At 38.3% G+C, this 24,651-nt stretch overlaps 2 protein-coding genes across 2 annotated transcripts; one reads left to right on the top strand and one right to left on the bottom strand.

Annotated features, from left to right (window-relative positions):
• Positions 1-1,769: 1,769 nt before the first annotated feature.
• Positions 1,770-9,590, top strand: LOC128358637 (twinfilin-1-like). Its single transcript, XM_053318974.1, has 9 exons — positions 1,770-1,850; positions 3,632-3,712; positions 3,839-4,017; positions 4,969-5,064; positions 5,185-5,289; positions 6,928-7,053; positions 7,562-7,712; positions 7,855-7,976; positions 8,363-9,590. The coding sequence occupies exons 1-9, from the start codon at positions 1,826-1,828 to the stop codon at positions 8,528-8,530; spliced, it is 1,053 nt and encodes a 350-aa protein (XP_053174949.1). The 5' UTR covers positions 1,770-1,825; the 3' UTR covers positions 8,531-9,590.
• A 9-nt stretch (positions 9,591-9,599) lies between these two features.
• On the bottom strand, positions 9,600-17,908 carry irak4 (interleukin-1 receptor-associated kinase 4). Its single transcript, XM_053318973.1, has 11 exons — positions 17,550-17,908; positions 17,303-17,448; positions 15,975-16,127; positions 15,037-15,197; positions 14,889-14,953; positions 14,143-14,257; positions 13,932-14,041; positions 13,345-13,531; positions 12,752-12,814; positions 12,226-12,390; positions 9,600-10,001 (listed from the first exon to the last, which is right to left on the bottom strand). Exons 1-11 carry the CDS (start codon positions 17,708-17,710, stop codon positions 9,954-9,956), a joined length of 1,374 nt encoding a protein of 457 aa, XP_053174948.1. The 5' UTR covers positions 17,711-17,908; the 3' UTR covers positions 9,600-9,953.
• Between the last annotated feature and the right edge of the window lie 6,743 nt (positions 17,909-24,651).

Genomic DNA, 24,651 nt, shown 5'->3' with positions numbered 1-24,651 from the left:
AACATAAAGCAGAATTTTCACCTTATTGTCAAAAAATGTATAAGCTTCACAAATGTAGAATGTATAGCAGAGCTGCTGTATTGGATTAAATTAGATTGTACAGGTTAAGCAGGCTAGTTATATTCAGCTTCAGTAGCATCATCACGTTTTTGTTGAATCTGCCTCACTCTCTCTCTTCAAGTCTGTTGAATGAGAAACATCTGAGTGACTTAAAATTGACGTTTTGTAACATCAGTTGATAAAACCCGCAGCACTGCAGCATTTTACACATTGCACCGCTAATATCACCTGTTCAGTTGGAGCCGTTCATTTACTCTGAGCCGGTTAGCCAGAAACTTGTTACCATAGTAACGTCACAGTTAGCCATCACAGTTAGCCTGAAACTTGTTACTATAGTAACGTCACAGTTAGCCGTCACAGTTAGCCTGAAACTTGTTACTATAGTAACGTCACAGTTACCTGTTTGAGGATTAACGTTGTTAATGTTGACATCACATGGCGCTGCCGGTGTCATTAGTTTTTCGGGCTCCGGTGTTTTTTTCTGAGCAGGTTCTGCCTCAGATGATGTAGATTTATGTTTTAACCAGCGGTCTGTGTTTGTTTCCGTAAACTTAATATCACTGTTAGCTTGTCTGTGTTATGCTAGCGGGAGGTACAGAGAGCTACAGGTGCGTTCAGGGTCGAACTCAGACAGTCGGACACAGCGGTTCCGGCCCGCTGCAGACGTTGGTTGGATTTATTTTTTTTATTTTATTTTATTTTTTGAAGACGTTAGTTAAGGCGGCAGGCGTGTGTTGCTTAGGCGGCCGCCTTAGCTGTAAAGTGCTGTGGGAAACCCTGCATTACGCACACGGCATTTTGGTACACGGTTGGTTCTTCTTCGACTTGACATATGACTTATAGCAACATAAACAGATAGATAGATAGATAGATAGATAGATAGATATGGCCAAACAAAAAAATATGGTTATATGTAATAATAATAATAATATTAATATTAATAATAATAATAATATGGCGTCAGCTTTCATTAGAGACCAAGATTTTGATTGTAGGCAAAGGGGATGTGAAGTTATAGGTGTTTGATTGCGGTTATACAGCTTTGGTAACTAAGTGTCCATTTGGAGTCTCCAAAAAGGACCTGAGGAAAACGCATGGACATACCTGTTGAAAAATAATTCTGAAAAATCTTTTGGTCTTTTGACTCCAAATTTGGACTGCATGAAGCCAAGACATGTGGCTGTGGCCTCATTGTGTCTATATCCTGCTGAGAGGTCCCTGAATGTCTGTACACATGTCATTGTAAAGGCAAACCTATGGGCGAGTAAACAACCCCATCATTGTAACCTCTGCCACTCTTTGTCAGTAAGTCACAGAATCACACAGACACTTTTACAAGAATCCTGAGAGTGTTTCCTTTCCAATGATACCAGACACATCTCTGAGTCTCAAACTATGTGGGATCTGTGCTGCTCACAACTTGGGCATGTCGTTTAGGCTAACAGTATAAAAAACAGGGGCGTGTGTTAAGTGGTTAAATAATTGAAATAGGCCGAGTTACATTACTACATTTTAAACAGGGTAACTAGTAATCTGTAACCCATTACATTTCCAAACTAACCTTCCTAACTCAGCCCAGCAAGCCTATGTTTGCTTACTATAAATAATAAAGATTTAAAAAAAGAAAAAGGTTTGACTGTCATGTGATTTCAGTGTTGACGACGCCACACTTGGGGCGGGTCTCGTTGCTGTAGTCCACTTCCTGCTTCTCTGCCCTGGTTTCGGCTCTTCAGCTGCATCAGCCCTTTATCCGACGAAAGGCACAATGTCACATCAAACGGGCATTCAAGGTATATGTGGTTTTTCGTCCTTCCGTGTACCTGTTTTTATGTGTTTTGCTGTGCGAATCGTGTGATTTCTGGGCGAGCTTTAAAGTACCTGCTGCAGGAAATCATTGCAACGAGAAGCTAGCGTCAAGTTAGCTAGCCACTCCTAGCTAGCTCTGAGCTACGGTGATGTGTGATCAGCGGTGTCCCTGTTTGGGCACTTTTAACACTGTGGAGCAGGAATCCCTGAGTCTTTAACCAGTTTACCACCTGGTTAAAGACAGAGCCACCTAAATCACGACTACTCTATCTTATTTCAAAATGGCACACACGCCTTTTATACCTCAGCTTCTCTGTAAAAAACCTGTAACGATACTTGAGTCCTCTGAATGGATGGGCGACGCCTTCATTTATCGTGAAATAAACTGCTGGCCTGTTAGTTTGGCCGGTGTTCCTGTAAACATACTGAGTTACCTGTGTTATTATAATAATTGACTTCTGTTGGGCGTGCCGGTGTGCTATGTTTGGCAGCAGTGCTGCAAAAATGTCTGGATTCACAATAATGTTTAGCCAGAGGTAACACAACCTTCAAATTAGGTGAGCCAAATACAGACTGGGAGATATAGTGATTGTATATGTCTGTCACACTGGCTTGTATTTAAGTTGTCTAAAATCTGAATGTATGTCTCAACACAAGTTTTTATAACATACAAAACTCTATCATTGGGATAGACAGTATATTAGAAATACCTCTCAGTATAATGCAATACAGTTCAACAGCACCACTAACAGTCTTAAAAATGACCATAAAATAAAGCAACACTGCAATGACCACTATAACCTTCATGATTTATTGCGGGGCTTTTGTATTATACTGCATTGCTTTTATCTAGGTTGGGATTACCTAATAATCTGACTAGTGAGTGTATGTACAGAGCCTAATACACAGTGTATTCTAGGGCAGCAACAAACAGTTATTTTTATTAATCTCTTGATTGTTTTCTTGATTAGTCCAGTGGTCCATAATAGAAAGAAAAAGGTTAGTCTTGTTTTGTTCAACCAATAGTTCAAAATCCAAATATATTCAATTGATTCTAAACTGAGCATTGAGAGAACCAGATTTTTTCCTTCCACATTTGATAAGCTGCAAATTGAGAAGCTTCTTAAAAAGTCATTCAAAACAATTAGCCTACTATCTATTTCCTGCATATTGGATTGCCTGTGTAGGAAGTGTAAGGAGTGTTTAATTACTTACTGGTTTCAATGCAAATGTGGGACCTGTTTTATTGTACCTGGATTGGGGTCAAATGTGGTCAGCATTCAGTCACATCCACTGAAGTGTTCCTTAACATATCATTTAAACCCAACGTTGTTCTATTATCACAACAAATTATTAAAAAGAATAAAATAAATCCAATGAGCTCAATATTTTTTTCCATGTTGTTTAATTGTGTTCTGTGTAAAGGTAAAATATTAGAGATACAGGAGGCAATGTGAAATGATAATGGTATGTTGTTTATATAATGGCTGATGTGATGTTTTCCATGGGTCCATGAATCATTGAACATTCGTTAAGTCAAACCTTTATTTAAACAGGGAAGGCCATTTATGAAAACCACATAATACTTGATTATATATGGCCATGTTTACAAGACTGTGTTGTTGCATTTTCAGATCCACTACAAATGAAAAGTGCACTGCAAATAAAATCTATTGTTATTTATTATTGTTGTTGTTATTGTTATTATTAAGCAAGCCTCTGTTTTTAAATCAATGTGACTGACCTCTTCTCTTTGTTTATTCAGCGGGGAATGATGTGAAAGATATCTTTGCCAATGCCAGGAGTGGAGACCAGTATCGAGTCTTAAAGATTGTCATTGAGGATGGTAAGCAGTGTCCCAGAGTCCTAGAGTTTGTTTACAGCTAATACTACCAAGAAAACTCCAGCCCTAACATGTGTAACAAAGTCATGCACAGCTGAAATAGTTGTGTTTTTCACATCTGCTTTCCAGAACAGCTGAGTTTGGGTGCCACCAGGAAAGCATCAAAGCAGTGGGACAAGGAGTACGATTCCTTAGTGCTGCCCCTCCTCGAGGATGACGTGCCCAGCTATATTCTGTACCGGCTGGACTCCACTAACAACCAGGGCTACGAGTGGATCTTTCTGGCCTGGTCTCCAGACCACTCTACTGTAAGAAAAACAAGCCCAGAAGGGCTTTAATGAATGGCTTTCTATACCTCATGGCATTTGTCTTCCTCTACTTGGAGTATAGGATGGGTGGGGTGACCACATCAAGGCTGCAGTTCTTTGTATAATTGTTGAAAAACTGGATAAATACGTGTAGGGCAACAGTCCATTTAGATGTCAGTGAACAGTGTAATCTAAATATGGGTAGATTATGTTTGTTTTGGTTTTTTCAACCTAAACCTCTCATTTCTGATTTATAATCCGCTCTCCCAGTGCCTTTAAGTGATGCGAGCTTATCACAGTCTGTTGTTTCCTTGTTATGCAAACATGGGTTTTGCATTTGCTGTGTTCTTTACTCACACAGTCAGTGCCACCTAAGTCATTGTCATTTGGTTCAACTGGAACTTGATGAACCACTTCAGTATAGCCATGACAAATAGATACCCAAATGTAGTTTCGCTAGCAGGGGAAAGAGGAATGTTGCAGAGAGAAACCACTGCCAGAGTAAAATGCTATTCTGTATATCTGTAGGACAGAGCTTGAATTGCCTCTCTGAAGGACATGGCTGAGCTTAACATTCCTGTCCTCTAGCTCAAACTACAGGGCTTCAGGTTGAGGCTTGTCTTGAAATTGCAAAACTGTTCCACAACCAGTGCATGCTGCTGTCTTGACTGAATTACTGGATTGGTTTAGTGTGTTTTGATCTGTTCTTGTTTAAACACAGTTAAGTTTAATTGTTGACAAGGAAACCATTAATTTGACACATAGCATGACCTCCTATGAAGCCATTTTCAAAACAAAACTAAAAGAAAGAGGTTTTGAAGAAAATTACAGCCAAAACATATTATATAATGACAAAATAATGACAGTATAATAGTCAAAAATATATCTGAAGCCCATTTTTAAGCTTTTAGAATAATGAAGATTCTCCAACTTTTTTCATATTCTTAACAGGTGCGACACAAAATGTTATATGCTGCTACCAGAGCCACACTGAAGAAAGAGTTTGGAGGCGGGCACATCAAGGATGAGATTTTCGCTACCACAAAGGTTGATCAAAGACTCTTTTATACACTCACAGTTTATGGCTCAGTTTATGGTAATTGATATGAGCTGTGATACATTACCATATCGCTGCATGATGTTTATTGCACTATTTTTGGCCTCCAGGATGACTTAAATCTCAGCGGATACAGGAAATATCTGACCTCGCAGGCTGCTCCACTGCCCCTTACTGCTGCAGAGGAGGAACTGAGACAGATAAAACTAAATGAGGTAAGCACACACAGACACAGACAGTCATTTGGATCTCATCTCGTGGTCATCATTTCCATTTTAGATCACCTTAGAGGAAATAGTAGATAGAAGTACTTCACAGTGCTTGTGTAAAGTGCTACCACTGCTTGTTGACAAGTTGTATGGCTTGAAGTGTTCTGAAGTGAGATTGGATTAGACTCGTTCTCCGTGTTAGTTCTGAGGTCAGCAAGGTCAGCAGCAGTGCAAGTGTGCATATGCTTGCCCGGCAGTATCAACACAGTGCAAAGACGCTGATCCATTAGAATAGCAGGATGTTGGCAGTGATGAATTTGTCAGGCTTATGTAGCTCACACTCATAGGTCCGTTAAACCGGTCAGACTGAGCAACCAAGTGGTTAAAGAAGAGCTCTTTCTGGGTGTTCAAATGTAATATTTCCATGTTGAGAGAGCCACATGCAAATGTCAATGCTTTATAACTTGGAGTACTTGGCAGTGATTCTGCATGGAGCACAGTTGAGCCATATCACTGTGCTTTGTCTTTGTGGGTTGCAGTGATAAGATAAAGACCTAATGTAATATGATATCCATTGAATGATATCCAATGAATGAATGAATGTGTAGGGCTTCACTTTTAAATGCTGCTTTTTAAGTTTCACTTTTCAGACTTTGTTTTTTTTGTTTCTTAACATCCAAACTATACAACTTCTCCTCTTTTTGGGAAGCAACCTGTTTATAATTGCTGCACTCACTGTCTGACACATAAACAAGAACTGTCTTCCTTGCCATATAAGGAAGTGCTTTGAGTTGTGCAGTGCCTCTCCAAAGTATCGTCAATTAAAGGCACCAGAGCAAATGGGAAGTGAGGTTTGTGTACAGCTCACTTGACCAGCTGTTGAAGGAAGATAATATACCATTAATCTGTACTGCCTAGATAAAAAAAGAGGCTTTGAAATATTTATCATTGCTGTGCCTTGGAGACTGCCTGCCTTTTTACTAAGCAGATGGATAAAAGACCCACAATCCTTTTTGGTATGCGAGGTAGCTACATCGGAGGCTCAATCATGTTTGCACAGCATTTCATTTTGTGGGAACTGGGGTCTAAAAATAGATGCAATCCATCAGTGTAATCCCCCGAGCATTTCCAGTTTTCTGTGTGATTTTGTGGAGGCGCCTTGTCACTTCCGATACAAGCACCTCATCTGTAATCATCATGCTCCAGTATTCAAGCTGCTTGTTGCACTTGTAAACCTTTTACTTACTGATGACTAAAATGAAGGCTATTTATTCTATTTCAGTTTTCCACAAGTCATTAGGAAACCTGTTATTGCTTTGAAAGAACATTGAATTTAAAGGACCAAGAACAGAATTTAAGAGTAGAATTTGTTCTGCCAGTAATTTATGGTAGTTATCATGATGAATGTCAGCAGTATGGCAGCATAATGGGGTCATGTTGACATTTGGGTGTGTGTGTTTATGTTGAGAAATAACACAATAACCACAAGAGACACATTTTAATATGCTTCATATGTACTCTTAAGGCAAAAACACTTGCTAATTAATAACCTTAATAACTGTTTTTGTTTAATGTGTAGTATTTTAATGACCATGGCAAGATAATAGAAAGCTCAACTACTTCCTGTTTTTGTGGTTTGTTCAGGTGCAGACGGACATCAGCGTGGACACCAAGCAGCAGACCTTGCAGGGAGTAGCCTTCCCCGTTCATAAAGATGCTGTTGCAGCACTTGAACGTTTTAGGGACAAGAAAATAAACTACGTCCAACTGGTGAGCCCTTAAGAGAAACTGTTTAGTGAATACGTGACCTTTGATATGTCGTAGATAAGAAGAAAATCAGTTCTCTGTATTTCATCATATATTGTTTGGAGAGATAAAGCGTTTTTGTTAAGGCATTGTTTACAGGCTGACACAATGACTTGCTCATTTTGGCCAAAAAGCCTTTGTGTCAAATCTTCTCATTGAAATACAAAGGGCTCATGTGACAAGATCAGATCAGAGCAAAGTACAAATGAACAGTTGTAGGCTTGTCTCAGTTCCCTTTTGTTTGTTGTTTTTTTTCTTCTTTAAGCAGTAGACTTTTATACATGTTGTTTTATTTTTTTATTTATTTTTTATTACGAGCAGCACACTGACAATTATTAAGTAAATGTTTTACTCACACCTCTGATAATGAGGTGCAGATGGTTTTCCTTATTGTTTTAGTATTCAAAGCAGGGACTTTCTGTTCCTAAGATGACGCCATCAACCGTAAGAGTATTATTTCCGTTGTGAACAGGAAGTAGACGCTCAACAAGAGCTGATTCGGTTGTGCAACACTGAGCCAACAGAGTTGAAAGACCTGCCAATGAGAATCCCGAAAGAGTCTGCACGCTACCACTTCTTCCTCTACAAACATTCCCATGAAGGCGACTACTTAGAGTCCACAGGTGAATAAATTCTCATGTTCCTTTGAATGTTTGAAGGACACTCTATTTCTGTACATCTAAGTTTTTAATGTTGCCTGAATGATATTTTCTATCTGTTCTTCAGTATTATCATTATTATTATTTTTCTTTTACCGCTTTGCAGTCTTCATTTATTCTATGCCCGGGTACAAGTGTAGCATCCGAGAGAGGATGTTATATTCCAGCTGCAAAAATCCCCTGGTTGACATGGTGGAAAATAAACTCCAGATTGAGATTGAGAAAAAGGTAAGACACAACCTGTCATGGTTAAAGTTATGATCATTTGCTTTCAGTCTTGGTTGATTTGGTGACTACAGTAAACAACCATTGACCAACTTCTCAAGCTAGTTGTTTAGGTACAATGCAGCCAAAAAATCTCACATTGTTTTAGTAAAGAGGTCGGTCAATAATTGCATCTGGAGTTTGAAAGCCATTTGAATCTAATGCAGGATTGGTAGACTCTGCCACTACCAATAAAAACAACTCTATGGAGATAATTGTGTATGTGTATGTTTTCATGAGCTGATGTGTCTAGTAAGGGTTTGAAAGTTTAAAATGTCAGTTGACGGTCATAAAAAAAGTTGGTTCTGCCATCCACTTCATCTATGTTTTTTTTTTTTTCCTTTTCCCAGTTGGAGATTGACAATGGGGACGAACTGACCAGTGACTTCATGTATGAAGAGGTGCATCCCAAGCAGCATGCACACAAGCAAGCCTTTGCCAAGCCCAAAGGCCCTGCTGGGAAAAGGGGAGGTCGCCGCATCACCCGACCACCCATAGAGGGAGAGGAGGATAATTAAACAGACCTCAGCGCCCGACCACCACCTCCACCCCACGTTCCACAGTGGAACATTCCAGTAATGGGGGGAAATCATATTTGACACACGCTTGTTTTAAAAGAATAAGACAATAACCTCAAATTCCCACAAAGTTCACCCAGAGACCCAACTATGCACGCCAAGGACGACTGAGCAATGACACACATCAGAATTTCCATTTGTAGCTTGCCAAATGGAAGCCTATTTATGTGTTAGTACATTCACGAAAATTTACAATGATTCTAAGATGCCCAAAGCCAAACTTGAGGTTTTCAGTTTTTTCGCCAGCTCCAAGACTTAGAAAAATGTTAGTGCAACTAATGTGAACTTGCGCCAATATGATAAACTCCCCCATTTTGAGTTCACATGCTTGAATTCTTACCTTGCATTCCTTAAGTCTGTGTCAATTAATGTTTCCATGTCAAGTGTGTTATTTTGTCTCCTACCGTTTGCACAACTAAGGTGCTCCAAAGCAGAAAAGATATAATGATCCCACTTGTGTCTATTGATTCATTTTAACAGTGCATTTTATATTGGAAAAATTACTTCTTTTTTGATATAACTGTGGTTTACATGAAAAATCATCTGCTGAGAAAACTTATTTTTCTATGCAAGTGCTGTAAATGTACATATTGTAGCTGTGTGATGCTCTATGATTAAGAAACAGTCTGGTCTGTTCTGGTGATAGTCAGTGTCGGTGAGGATCACAGTGGAAAGAATGGGCTTCCAGAAATATTACATCAATACATCTCAGATTTCATGAAGAGGAAGCTACATTTTTAAACTTTGCTGGCTCCCATACCAGAGGGAGTGCAAAGCAATCTGATAGGAAAGGGAATATTTCAACTTGATCAACATGTTGCCACATCCACTGGTCTACTGATTAATATTAGGCAAACTACTAAGCTCACCTTATGTTTGAAGGGAAAATCCCTTTATAGTCATACAGTGTCATCATAATAGAAAAAAAATCATGTTCGGTCTTATTTGTTTTCTTACAAATCTTTCTTTTAAAGAGGAAAAATAAAATATTTAAATCACATTTTGTTTCATTGATTTTTATTACTTTTAACTTTTTCATCACAATAAATACATGATGGTAACACTGTAGGAAGAACAATCACAAATGTTCTTCATATTAACTGCACAGAATACTTCATGTCATTTCAGTATACTGCAAAAGGTACACAACTACAGTATAAAACCTAAGCTACACACTTTTACAAAAACCATAGTAAATCATGTAAAATAAAATATTGACAATTGTAAAAATAGATGCAAAAATAATTCTTATGTCAGTCACAACAGGCACATATTTATATACAGCTGTGGAAAATATATTTGTCAATCTGTGCACTGTGACCAGACAGGGCTCAGAAATCTGTCTTCTCTATGACGCTACGCTTTATTCCAGTGAAATGCTTTTGACAACTCCTTTAATCTCCAACAGTACCTGTAAAGACAAAGCCAATATTAACTAGAATATTTGCATTTCCTAAAAAATGTGTGATTGCTGCAGCTGCTTCCTGGCCTAGCATGTGAAAGATTTACAGGAAGATGACCTTTAAAGCTTGCAGCAACCCCAGCAGTCAGACAAATCCAAATTCACATCCTTATTAAAGTCTGTGCTGATAAAGTTTCACTAGCATAGTCATTTAAAATGAACCAATTAAGAATCAAATGGTAAGTGATGTCCAGAAATGAATGCATGAGTTCAGTTTGGGGTCCTGAAATCCAAAGCCAAATTTGGTGAACATTAGATTAAATATGTAGCAAAAGAAGCAAAAAAATTGTTGACAACAAAATCCAAGGGTCTTATATGTGCTGAGTCATATCCCAATCTTTCTTCTAGTCCTTGAAGTCCATGAGTTATAAGCTAAAACTTGACCACATGGTGGCACTACTGAATACATGCTTTAATATGTTGAGCACCTGTGTACCAAATATGATTACTCTAGTATATAAAGTATATATGCACACTTCTATAGATGGCCATTCAGAAATTTCTGGTGGTAAAAGTAATTAATAGCTGTAACAGACATCAAAAAGAGAAACATAAGCTTTACATGTTAAAATTGGAAGCATGTGTCTATCTGAAAATGTGGTGTTGCTTGCAGCACTGCAACAATAACTAAATTAGTCACACTACAGATGAAAATACACAAACTTTTCTATTTCTATTTATCTGCATACACAGTTATACACAGCAGACACAATAAAAAATGACCATCTACTTAAGGCTTCAGCAAACCCCATGTTATACTTATGTCTTAAACGCCCTCAGTCAGTTTGACTATATGTGTACTAAAAAATGTGCACCACTGTCAGTGAAGCCTTGTCAACAATCTATGTAAACTTTATTAGGGATGGTATAACATAACTATTGATCTTTGTAGTGCATAATGCAATTTGCTTAATAACAAAACCAGAGCACAGCCTCAGTTATGTATTTCTTTTAATTCTCTGTGCTATGGACCTCCATTGTAGTTTAAAAAAACACTGAAAACACACTAATGAGCTAAACTGTTGCACTGGCTGATGTTTTCTTTTATTACGGGCACTGTAGTTTATTTTAAGTTTATTCCTCTTACGCTTTCTTTCAACTGTAAACACTCACAGTGCTCCAAACCCGCAGCGGAAAATAGTCCCAAACAAATGCACTATTTACTCCTGTTTGAGGAACATTTGTTTAAAATGACAGTGCCCAACTGGTTTAACGTGAAACTATACATCTCTGCCTTGATTTTGAAGATTTACATCTTCAGTAGGAATGAATGGGCATTTAACATTTTTTGTGAATTTCATCAAATCATCTTAGTCAAGTTAGCATAAAGTGGTATAGATGCAAACACAGAAGGCTGAACTCCACATATACTGTAAAAACCGGTGTATAAGTTGCACCAGTGTACAACACACAATCTATTTTGGGATGTGTCATGCTGGGAAAAAGGATATTAAAGACTGGTTCATGTGAATGCATCAGTAACTATTCATTTATAAACACATGTTTATACTCCAAAACTTTTTCGATTTACATTTATTTGAAACACAATCAAAAGGCACATATTACATCTGAAACAGTGTGCCGGGTTAATGGTTAATGGTCCGGTAATGATTTGCTTAACTGAACTGGAGAGATTGCACGAGTCATTGTAAGGCTCACTGTCCCCGGACTCTGTGTCAGTCCCAGAGTCATACAAAGCATCATCATCTGTTCCATCTAGTGGAAAAACAGTTCATCTTTTATTGGTCAGATCTGTGCTCGTACTGTGTGTCAATGAAACCTGCTCATCTGCGCTTTTGCATATCGCGTGTCAACATCTGCTGCTGTCCCAAACAAGTGTCTGAAATATTTCCGATCAACACACTGAATCAGCACCCGCCAGTGAATCATCTATTTTCATTAGCTGTCGACACAGCTGGAGTGTGCAGTGCGTGCCTGTTTATAGGTCATACTTGTGGATCTCTATATTATCTTAATAGTTATTGTTATAGTTATTGTTCTTAGTGTGGGCGGCCATTCCCATACCTATAATCATATCCTTTCTCTGTATTTTACTCCTTTTTAGGACACACTTGTGTATAAGACGCATCCCACTTTTAAATTAAAAAAAACGCGTTCTTATACACCTGTTTTTACGGTACGTATTCATCATCTTTACTGATCGTAAATGTACCTGTCTGATGACTGGCCGTCTGTTTTTCCTCTCATGGAGACAGTTACAAGCCAAAGAGTAGATACTCTCCACCTGGCTCAGCTTCCAGTCTCTCAACTTTTTGTCCAGAAAGTCCTCCAGAGTCAGCTCCTCGTCCTCATCATCTATATCATGCCACATGTCCATCTGGGAGAGTGAGGGAAGGAAAAAAATCACACTGCAGGTGACTGAAGGGACTTTTAGAGCTATGGTTTGAAAAAAAATATAAAAGTTTTCAAATTGGTAGCATTGCTTTTATCATTCTTGAGTTTCAATGTCAATCTCCACCAGTCATACAGTATTATATGTATATTGTCATTACCATCCTTACAGCAGATAAAGTTGCTCAGCAGATGAGCAGCACTGAGGAAACCCAAGTTCAAATCCTTTTCAGTTATTGTATAATGACTACTAACTGATAACGTTCCCTCACTAATTAAATAATAAGCTGTAATCATAAACTGTAGCTTGATATATTCCCAGTGAAAGCCTCTTTTGTGCTGCTTACCAAGAACTGTGGCTCACGGTTTTCATCAGCTGGCGGGAGTCCAGACAATATTTCTAACAACACCTGTAGATGGCAGAGAGATGGGGTTAATCACATGGCTCTGGACGACAGAAAACCTTTATTACCCCACCATATGCCAAGTATTCTCACAGACACTGTAGTGTTCCCACAGCTGTCGTTATAAGACATATAAGGTGTATATACTGTACTATATAGAAGGTCAGGCAGTTTTATACAGTACTGATCCCATAAATCATTCATCCAACGTCAAAGAGACTAATACTAGAGCTAATAATACAGTACAGCTGTGCTGCTAAACTGATTCTGAGTTTTTTGTTGGAAATAGTGACAGATGATACACAACATAGAGCTCTATTGTCACAAATGGGATACTCTGATGTTTGTGTCCTGCAGTTATGTAAGTGCCAGTGGTTTGAGGTTACTGTGTGCACACAAGTAAACTGCTGAGTTAGGTTCTATATTTTATATTACAGTTGCAGTTTCTCCACTCTTTTCATAATATCCTATCTGTGCTTGTGTGTGTGTGCAATATATCAGGGATGTGTATTTGTGTGTGTCTGCAGACAGCCTACCACTCCAAAGCTGAAGACATCAGATTTTGGTGTGATTTCGCCTCTGAGCGCCTCAGGTGCCATGTATGCACACGTACCCACAATCCTCCCTGTCACCATGGTTGTTGATGTCTGCTTGTCTGATGCTCTCGTCAACCCAAAGTCGGAGATTTTTGCAACTAATTTTTCATCTAACAGGATATTTGCACTGGCAGAAAAAGATATATGCCTGAGTATGGTGAGCGCTGACACATCAAGCATCACTGATTCACACAGTCAGATCTTTCACAGCTTAGCTTAGCACAATTACTGCCAACAGGGGAAAACTGTCACAAAATACCCCTATCAGCACCTCTAATGCTCACTTATTAACATGTTGTAACTCGTTTCGATTAATAAGTGTAAAAAAAACAATGAACCTGTTTCCAGCCTTTATGCTAAACTAAGTTAAGCAGTTGCTGCTTGTAGCTTTATTTAACAGGCAAATAAGAGAGTTATCAATCTTCTCATATAACTCTGAGTATGAAACTGAGTAACCACCATATTTCTGAAAAGGTCAAACTATTCCTTTTAGGCACTGATAACAAGGAAACACCTTTTATACATACCTTTTAACATCTCTATGGACATGATGGTTGATGTGCAGATACTCCAAGCCTCTTGCTGTTCCTTCAGCGATCGAGCATCTCTGTTGCCATGACAGTGGAGGACTGCTGTCCTAAAAGAACAAAAAAGCACACAATGGAAATATCTGTGCGAGAGCACAAGAACAAGAGAGCTGAATACTAAAAGTGCATCTTAAGTGTGCATGGCACTCACCAAGGAAGCCAGTCGGTCCAGTAAAGAACCATTGGCCATGAAGGCATACACTAAACACGGTTGCTGTCCATCACAGGAAAATCCAACCATGTCCACCAGGTTCTCATGTTTCAACCTGTAGAGCAAACAATATAATCAGAACAGATCTGTGTCTGTTGTTGTTTGTGAATAACAATCCCACCCAGTGCCGAAACTAAATGTTAAGTTTTGTTCTGATTCTGTTTTGGTTTTGTGTATAAAGTATATATACTGTATATACTGTATAAACAGTATGCTAATTATTTTATTATAAAATATATAATATTAATCAATATCTTAAGTGGCTTGCAGTGGGCAGTAATACATATAAACTAATCAGGGTCAATCACAATTTGACTTCCACATACAGCACCTCCCCCTGATGCACCAAACTCTTTTGAACTTGTTATGTCTTAAGCAGACAACTCCATATGACTAACTAAAAGATCTGTATCAGGCAATTCCATTAACATTTCAATTATTCAAAGTAATACAATGATTGAAGAAAAGCGCAGATTCAATCTAAAATAAATGTTTGTTGCTCTCCAGCTACTGCAGACTTTTTCATAAACTGTGTTATTGCTTACACTCTGTCAATTTCCATTAGTTCTTCCAACATCTAAAGAGACAGCTTGTCTGCCTCTGATACCGCTAATAAAATGCAATGGTTCTGCAGTGCCTGGGAATCACTCTGATTAACAAGAATACAGACAGAAGAACAAACTTACACTTTCAGTGTTTCAATCTCCTGGTTGAATTGAATTTGTAGCTCATCCAGTGAGATGCCATCCATCTACACAGATCATATTTTGCATTGTGATTTACAAGCTCTACAATGAGAATAAGTATGTGGTTGTTGAAAAGATGTCCACTTACTGGATTGAGCTTTTTCACTGCAACATGTTTGTTATTTAGGACACCTTTGTAAACGGTTCCAAAGCCTCCTTCTCCAAGTCTATGGCCGCCATCTGACATGGGACGGTCATCAAAGTTGCCTGTAATCTGCATCAGCTCATTATACAAGAAACTGGAGACACCTTTTGAGAGACACACAAAAAAAAATCATACTCAATAGATACTAGGGACAGTCTCATTGCTGCCACCTACCGGTCGATTATGTAGTTACATTTTGTCCAAAGAACCACAAATTTCTGCAGAAATCAGGATGTCACCTTTTCAGGAACGATAAAACAGCTTTATTTACCATGGTGGGAAAGTAGTGAAGTACATTTACTCAAATATACTGTACCTCAATTTTGAGGTGCTTGACTATTTCAATTTTATACTACATTATACTTTTCCTTCACTACAATTCAGAGGGATACTTTGTACTTTTACTACACAACCTCTACTTGGTATATGCTATAGTTAATTCTGACTTTGCAGGTTAAGTTTTTACACACAAAATGTACAGTCAGTTTATAAGATACGATACATTGTTACAGATTAAACTACCCAACTATATAAAGTAATTAAATTAGATAAATATCCTCCAGCTACAAGACTAAAATACTGCTCCAACATTAATGCAGAACATTTATTGATAATACTTCCATACTCTTGAAACGTCAACTTTTGTAAAAGATTTGAACACTTAAGTAGTTTAAATTTCATTTATCAAAATATTTTGCAGCATACCAACTTAAGGGCCATGCAATATGTCAGTTATGGTCAAAATGTATCAAGACTGAAATTGAGGTTTTCAGCTGATTACAAGCGTTTGTTAATGCCTCTTCTCATTCAGATCATTATAAAAGACTAAAGAATCCTCTCTACATGTAAATTAAACCAATTTTAAAATAAATGTGTGTCACCTGTGTGTCCTGGTTCACTGCTCTCCAGTTGAATCTGTGGTTGAAGGTTGGAGCTGACAGGTTGTGTGTCTGTGTCACCCAGTAGCCGGGTTGGGAGGTCTGTTTGTGCTACTGGAGAGGCCTGCTGTGGTTCTGGGGCCATGGCCTGCTCCACTGTGTGCAGATTAAAATACATACATCAAAAATCTGTTATTATGTTGATTTGGTGCATAAGTCAAAAGTTTGTTTTTATTTTTCCTTTATGTTTTGATTCCTTTACATCTGGTTTAAAAAGACAGACTGAACTTTTTGTGGAAGGATTAAAAATAACCAAAAGACTCCCTGAAATAAACATTTGTGCATTATCAGATGATTTGGACAACATTTAAACACTAAGCTTCTTGTGTCCCCACTAATGCATAAAAAGTTGTATTTATGTATGCATTTATTTATGTATGTATGATCTGTTTGGAGTCTCACAGTACCCTCCTCACTAGCTAACCTAAAAATACTTTGAGCTAAATACAACTAAAACTAAATAATGTAACCACGGCCTTAACAGAAAAGAATACATCTGATCATATGCCTTCAGAACAATGAGAATCAATTAGAGTTCTTGGGCTGCTTCAATGTTTAACTCTCAAGTTGGTGCAACATCTTTTAGTTTGATCGATCTTAGCTCCTGGAATAACCTGCCAGATTGCAGGCTGGATAATATAAAACTATTCCTTTTCTCTTGTGCATATGATTCATTTTGACAATGATGTCTGAGTTTAAACACAAATGTAGCTGCCTCTTACTCCTGTAGGAGTTTGGTCAACAACTTGGTCTACAAACCCATCATCTTATTGCTGAAGCTTTTGCTTGCTTGCTTACTGACACTCGAAAATGACGTAAAAGTCTACAGAGTATTTTATTGTGGTTGAGAAGCATCCTATTGGCTAATTATGAAGTCGTATAGAATAGTTATCTGTTCTACAGACCTCCATTGTTGTCCAAAACTATTAAAAAACACATAAATGGATCATTGCACTAGGTGACATGTTCCCACTTTATGTAGTGATGTACTTGTGATGCATTTGTTTATAGCTGCTCATGATGTCACCAGCAGCTAAACAAATGCACCACTTACTCCTGTTTGAGTGATGATTTCTAAAATGACAGGGCATATCTGAGTACAGTAGCCTATATACATGATAATAATAACAATAAATATATAATATAATAATAATAATAATAATAATAATAATAATAATAATAATAATAATAATAATAATAATAATATAACAATAACTAATGGCTGTTAATAAGGCTCTCGGCCAATGGCTACAATATAGCAAAACCCATACCAGGTAATAAAACACACGCAGCAGCCAGTAACTTGTGACTCTTCAAAATGTCAACAAGTTCACCCACTGTGCTGTTGGATGTCCCCCAGTCATTTAGCAGTTCCACCGTGGGACTTCTCCCCTGTGCAACTAGGCCTTCAAATTTCCTGTAAAATACATTAAATACACGGTGAGTGAGAGATATCATATAGCAATACACAACAGCTACCGTACATCACAGCAGCCTGTCTAACAGATAATCACCTACCTCAAATGATGTTGAGAGTACCTAAACTCTCCACTCGGCTTCCGTATAGAGATAAGGACTTCTTTCCACGTATCTTGAGGGTCTAAGAAATCTGACAGTCTGCGACGTAAACTGTAGTTAAGGTTACGAATATAAGTAGCGGGAGTTACTGAATTACTCATTTTTGCGAGATAATAAAACGGGTACAAATTGAGTTGTTTAAGCTTAGTTAAACCGACGTGATGTCCAGCTTACTGCGCTGTTTCTGGTGTTATTTTCAAACCTACATTACACCCATAAATGGAGAACAGCAGACAACTGATATTGCGGTACTGTGTTTTCCGATATTAAGCAACTTCCCCAAACGTAATGCAAACAGCCTGCCCCAGTCTCCACCTAAATGCGGAAATAAATATGGACTCATACGTAAAAGGTACAGTCTGTCCTCAGTGCCCCCTGGATGTTGGAAGAGCACATTTTCATAACTTCTGTGTTTTTAGGCTTTTAAAAGAATGAGGAAACCAGGGACACAAAGAGAGCACAGGTTTGCAGTATTACAGTGCCCTCTAGTGGACAACACCTCACTTTTTGCACTACGTTTGAGTCATAATCATAATGACATATTTTCCTATTTATTCATATCGACATTATTTCTTTCATGTATTTCTATAGGAATTAATCTTAGGTCATCAATGTGTGTGTACAGATTCATTTCTAGTGATTTCATTTTCTTTGACCATAGGCTATATACCATGGTCGAACACATGGTCATTACACCCATAGGCTATGTGACTGCTGAACATCTGAGCCCAAAAGCGTGAGCATCAATATGTGACAGCCTCCTTTCATCCTGGAGAGCTTTCCATAAGACTTTGGGACCTGGCTTTTTAGGGATATGAGTGTTTTATGAGTGAATTCAATTTAACCATTTAATTTAGTTTAGTTCAATTAATAATTTAATTCATACATTTAAACGATCTATCAATATATTGTTTTATTCATCTATAAATTTATAGATAAATACATTTATATATATTTTTAAATTTGTATTCGTTTTTTATGTATATGTATCATGTTGACGTTGCACCTGTACATGTATATGATGAAATATCTCAACATCTGATGGATATCCATGAAAATGTTTATAGTCATTCATGGTTCCCAGTCAATGAAGGGTAATGACTTTGGTCATTGCCTGACTTTTCCTCTAGTGCCACCATGAGGTTGACATTTGTATCAGTTATGTCCCCCTCAGGATAAAAATAAAAAAAAAACACTTTCCATCTATAATGCCATTTCAAGACTTTAATTTGTTTTTTGACCAAATAGATAATAATAAATAATAAACAGCTGTGTCTAAGTACAACATGGCTCTAAACCCTAAGTCTTGTTTAAAAAAAAAATCTAAATATGCATAAAAGCATCTTTAAAGATACTTGATCACATCTGTGATCACATCTGATTTGGACATGCTGCAAGCAGCTGATTTAATGAATGAATCTAACTCAGTTAAAACTAACACTTCAGTGCACATTATGTCAGTCCTTGTACTAAAAACACAATTTTAGAGTGATACCAGTTTCCAGTCTTATTTTTAGTTCTGCCTTCTTCATGGTTAGTGCTTTTGAATTGATTTACTTTCTCATCAGTCTCTCTCTCTTTCTATTGACAGTACCTGATCTGTTTTTGCCCCAATGGATGTGGATTCATGAGTGGTATTGCTGACTGAATAGAACAGGTAAGAACTGGAGACACTATACTGAATGTTCACTCAATGTGCAGGTCAGTCAGTCCAGCTGAAACCAAACACCAAAGAAAAACCTCTTCAACTTATTCTCCTCTTTCAAACTACAGTAAAGGTCCCTGAAAGAAATTACTACATGTACTGTATCTAACACCAATGGCAAACAAATGTAAGCATTTGCTTTTAAGTGCTTACAGTATCATTTTCTCTTTTATTTTTATGGTGTGTTAGTCGCTATTTACAGTGTGTTTGTTAAACTGTGATCAATTCCATGTGGAGTGGAGGCTGTGCCTGGCTGTCACACTGGATGGGTGGGGTGATGAGTTGTGGAGTGTGTGTGGAGGATATTATGATTTAAGACTGAGCACAAGTAAACATTTCACTGGAGTGAAATCACAACTGAAATCAAACACTGAAACCAAACCAAACAAAAGAGGAAAATCAACTTTCCTCAGATGTTTTCCTATCTGAGTTGCATGTGTGTTCTCTTGATTAATATTCATAGTCATGAATAGGTCACAACAGTCAGTGCAGTACAATCAGGTGTGTACATGCAAAACCTGACCTTATGATAATTTGCTCTTTTTTCAATATGGAGGTGGAAGGCACTTATTCCAAGCCATGCCAGGGAAATTGAACAAAAAAGAACAACAAAAACATACATGCTGAAATGACAACTTAGCTAAAGTAATCTGGAAACTAAGTGAAACTACACATTAAAGGAAACAGGCTTTCAAAAAAAACTATGAAACATTTTAATAATATTGCTATGCCTGATTGTGTTATGGTGAGCAGAATTAGAGCTGTGCAAACACTGACTCCAAGCATATGGACGCCCTGACGCAGCTGAAACAGACACACCCACAACACATGCACAAACAATACTTTTATGTCACATTTGATTTTTGGTTTAATCTTGATGAGTTATGACGATGGCAGGCAACTCCTGTTTGATTTTTCACAGCCGAGCATCATTTCAGTTTATGTTCCTCTAAACAATGCACACAAGATGATATAAGCATTCAACTATCACACACACACCTGTTTATTATACTTTAAGGCTGTAGGTGGATGCTGACAAGAATGACATTCAACATAATAAAAGCTTATTTGTAATGTGTGAGTCATAAACTAACAGGGACTTTTTCTTTCTTTTATGGAGTTTTTATATCCTCTGACAATGCATGCACATGGCCTGAATTACATGAAAAGGAGACTTCACCACATGTTCAAACAAACTGCAATTAAGTTATTTTATATGGAACAGCATAATTAGAGCCATTACTGCAATTGTGGTGGCCAAGAGTGTGTATCCTCTTTATTCATAATGTTTGATACTGGCTTACACAAACACAAAATCCTGAATTTATGAGCATAATGGGTGCTTGTCATCTGTTGTTTGACATGAATTGCGTGTGTATTTTTTTTGTGTGTGTGTGTGTTTATATATATGTATGTGTGCATTTTGTGTGTTTGAAATGATTTGTGTAATTGCAGGTGTGGGTGAGTTTGTGAGCATCTGTGTACTGAATGTATGTGTGTGTGCGTGTGTGCATGTGTGCATGTGTGCATGCGTGCGTGTGTGTGTATGTGTTTATGTGTTTATGTGTATGTATGTTTGTGTCATTGCATCTGCTGGTGTGGAATAGACCTCACACCTCACACCTTTGCACAGGCAATGCTAGAAGTGCCTAATCGTCTCCTTCATGCCTCCTCTAACCTCAGTGGCAAGAACTCAACACAGCACACACAGTTCACACGCAGAGACAGGGAAAAAGGCCAAACTCTGGGCTCTCCTGTTGTGAACTGGGAGTTGGAATGAGCTGATGTAGAGCAGGGAGGAGAGAGTGAGAGACCAAGGAATGGAGCAAAAAAGAAGGAGACACCATCACAGTGAAGGGGCAGGCCAGAAAAGTGAACAAAGTCAGACTCAACAGAAGTCATTGAGGAGAAGGCACACAATAACTATGAGAGAGGTGGAAAGTGTCTGGGAATGATTGAGGAAAGTTGCGAGGGAGAGCAGGAAAAGAAGTCCCCTGCCGTTTAGGAACAAGGGCAGAGGCGGAAGAAGTGCCAGGGTGGCTTAAATCAGCAGGGAAAATCTCCGCGGGAGAAGGAAGTGATCAGAGGAAGTCATATGATGTTCAGGAAACCTCCACAGTGAACAAGGACAGAAGAGATAAAAGCTGGTACTAGGCACAGTAGGCAAGATGGCGTGAATTATTATTACAGTTCAGTATCACAGAAATAAACTGCTGTTTTCCTGGCAATCTTTCAAAAACCTAGGTCAGTTTTTAATTTAATCTGAAACAAGGATGGTAGCCAGCAGTGATTACATCTGACAAGAGTAAAAATATTAACATTTTTTTATATATGAAAATATATAAAACACTGACATTTATTTAATCCAGTAAGACTTTTGAATTTAATCCAGAAAGAGAGTTGAGCTCATATTTTTAATTGTCAATCATTCCAATGATTCACTGGGGTCAGCAGGTGGGCACCCTCCTTCCTTGGTATTTTGTTGATAGGACAACAACACCTATAGAGTTCTCAACTGTGACACCTGGCGTCCCAGGTGCACCCCTCTCCACTTTTACCCCTTCTACTGGCTGGTGGTCATCTTGCCGCTAAGTTCTTGTCCTTTCTTTTCAGCCAGATCCAGTTGCTGCTTCACTTGTCAGCCTCTGCCAGTGGCTTGATAGTCTGTTAGAGGGCCTGTCCTCAGACTCCTATTCCTTTCAGTAGTCTGGTAGTTGATATGCAGCTGACCTCCACATGTAGCACACTTTTCCATCCCTTTTGTTCTGCTTCAGTTGTTAGATTGGAGTACTTCAGGTTTTTGTGTTTGTACACTTCACCAATTACATCCTCAGATTGTCAGAGGCCACATCTGGCGGGGGAGCAACCCAAAGTACAGGCACCAAAATTTCAACTTCCTTGGAAGTAAGGGCTTCTCTAAGTTAGCAAGGCCTTTAATTGTTTCTTTCTTCAGTTGCCTCTTCTGGGCTGAGGCCTTAAGACTTGCAGTTTATCACTGCCCTAAGCTTTAGTACAATAAAGAAATATGAAGGATACTGAAGAGCAATACAATGTATGAGTGTAATAGTGTAATAAAAATATGCTTAGCTTTATGACTTGAAAGAATGAATGCATGAGAGGTGCAAAGTGGGCTTAAGAGGCTGCTAGCAACAACTGTCTTTGATTTGTAATTATTATTGTCTACCACATCCTGCTTTTCAGATTCAAGATTTAAGGCTTATCTAATTAGATTTACACCTAAAATAACACTCTCTGATGTGTGTCTGCATGAAATGCTTTGAGTAATTACTGGCTTCAGGCAGGTGCGTCTAACTCTCTAGAAAAAAAAAACTGGCACATTTATGTTCAGAAGTCAACACCAAAGAAGCACAGTGTACAGTTGCTGTGATTAATTAGCAGTCTTGTCGTGTAGTGTAACAGTTCACCCAGCGCATCAGAGGTCTCCCATGTTGGAATTCAAATGAGCCAAATGAATGGGAGGACCCGCTTGGGAAGACAGAGAAAAGCAACAGGGGGTATGGGCACAGTATCAGGGTCCAATAGAGAAGCTTCAATGTATGTCTGTATACCCACTGCCTGTCCACACAAGGCTTTTAGCAGTGTGCCACTGATGGACATTCAGAGTTCACAATAGGGAGTCTCCTCTCAAAGTGGAACACTGTCGAGCCAGTTGAATGTACTTTTTAAAGGAAAATCTCCTGGGAGCATTCAACATGTATTAGCTTTTGTTTCGAAATATGTTTTTATTGCTATGATTCCTGTATAGCCTCATTTAAAGGCCCTGCCACAGTGCAGCAAGGTTTCTTAATGCCAATTTTGGACACTGTAGTTACCTATTGGACATATAGAGGGCAGTAGTGGCCTGCAACTATGCATAATTGACCAATGTGGCCAACATTAACATATCACATATTTAAATATGAGGACAACTGGATATGGAAACATGAATTCACATAGAGAGGACATGGTGACATTTCTAGAAAACAGATATGATTTTGTGCAGAGCTTCCAAAAATGACTTAAGGTTCATAATAAGGCAATACTCTCGCCAACCACAAATTACAGTCAAGTTCTAATTGCCTCCTCATTTCTTTGCTGTGGGTTGTAGTACATCCAGGAAAATATTTGAAGCAGCTACTTATTTGTCCACTCTTTTACCTAGGCATATGAAACACACACACACACACACACACACACACACACACACACACACACACACACACACACACACACACACACACACACACACACACACACACACACACACACACACAGCTCATCAGGAGACTACTTCTGAGGAATGATCTGGCGGCATCTTGAGTGGCAGCTCGCCATTGCGTCGCACTCGAGTGGTCACCGACACTGCCTGATTGCAGGAGGTTGCCCTCTCATATTTCCTCAAAAATGTCTGGCCACTATCCCAAATTATCTGTCCAGCAGAGCGCGCCAGCATGAGAAAATAAAAGAACACTCTCCTCTGGCTTCTCCGCTGCTTGAAGGCTACTTGTTAGTCGGTTGTATTCTGGGATATCTGGCAATATGCCATGAGTCCTGCAATGCAAAGCCATGCATGCAAGCACCTGAATTTAACACAGAAAGACACATGGACCATGTATAAACACAACATTTTTACCATATTTTAATATGAGCAGGCTTTTACTGAAGGATGGAACTCCAAAGTTAAGCATAAAGATTATTAAAATTCAAATGAATACTCAATTGAAATGAGCAATAATTTGCTCTTTCATTTAAATTCAAATATTAAAAAAAAACCTGTACATGATGTAAACAAAAGTACCCAAACCCTCATTATTCTCAGTCACCATATTGGCATTGAAAATATGTGAATGTTAGGTAGTAGACATTCATTAGAAAAAAAGACTTGCAGGGCATTTTAACACAGTTTAAGTGGTAAAACATGTTTCTACAAACAACGTGCAGACCTTCAACCTTTTTTCAGCTAAATCTGTTAAACTAAGGTGATTACTTGGCTATGGCTATATATGTGAATTCCATTTGAATTAATCCCATTTCCATATTGAAGGGGAATTTCTACACATTTTATGCACCAAATACTTCCAAAACCTGCATACATTGCCTTGGCCTCTATGTGCTGCATTTCTTTGGGAATATACTCAATATGACTCAAATTAATATGGCTGGATATCTGAGTCAGCTTAAACACTGAAAAATGTGTTCTCGTCCATAACATCCTCTGTACTCTGGTTGTGTCGATCTCTCGTTGCACGGTTGGTGTAGAGTTGGTCTGAAACTTTGAAAATGATTCTCTCTTGCATGACCAGCAGTAATTACCTCATATATTCCAGGTTCCCACTT

Source organism: Scomber japonicus, chromosome 5 (assembly GCF_027409825.1).
Source record: "Scomber japonicus isolate fScoJap1 chromosome 5, fScoJap1.pri, whole genome shotgun sequence".
Taxonomy (NCBI): domain Eukaryota; kingdom Metazoa; phylum Chordata; class Actinopteri; order Scombriformes; family Scombridae; genus Scomber; species Scomber japonicus.
Note: the sequence above shows the minus strand (reverse complement) of the source record. Positions and strands in the feature narration are given on the sequence as shown.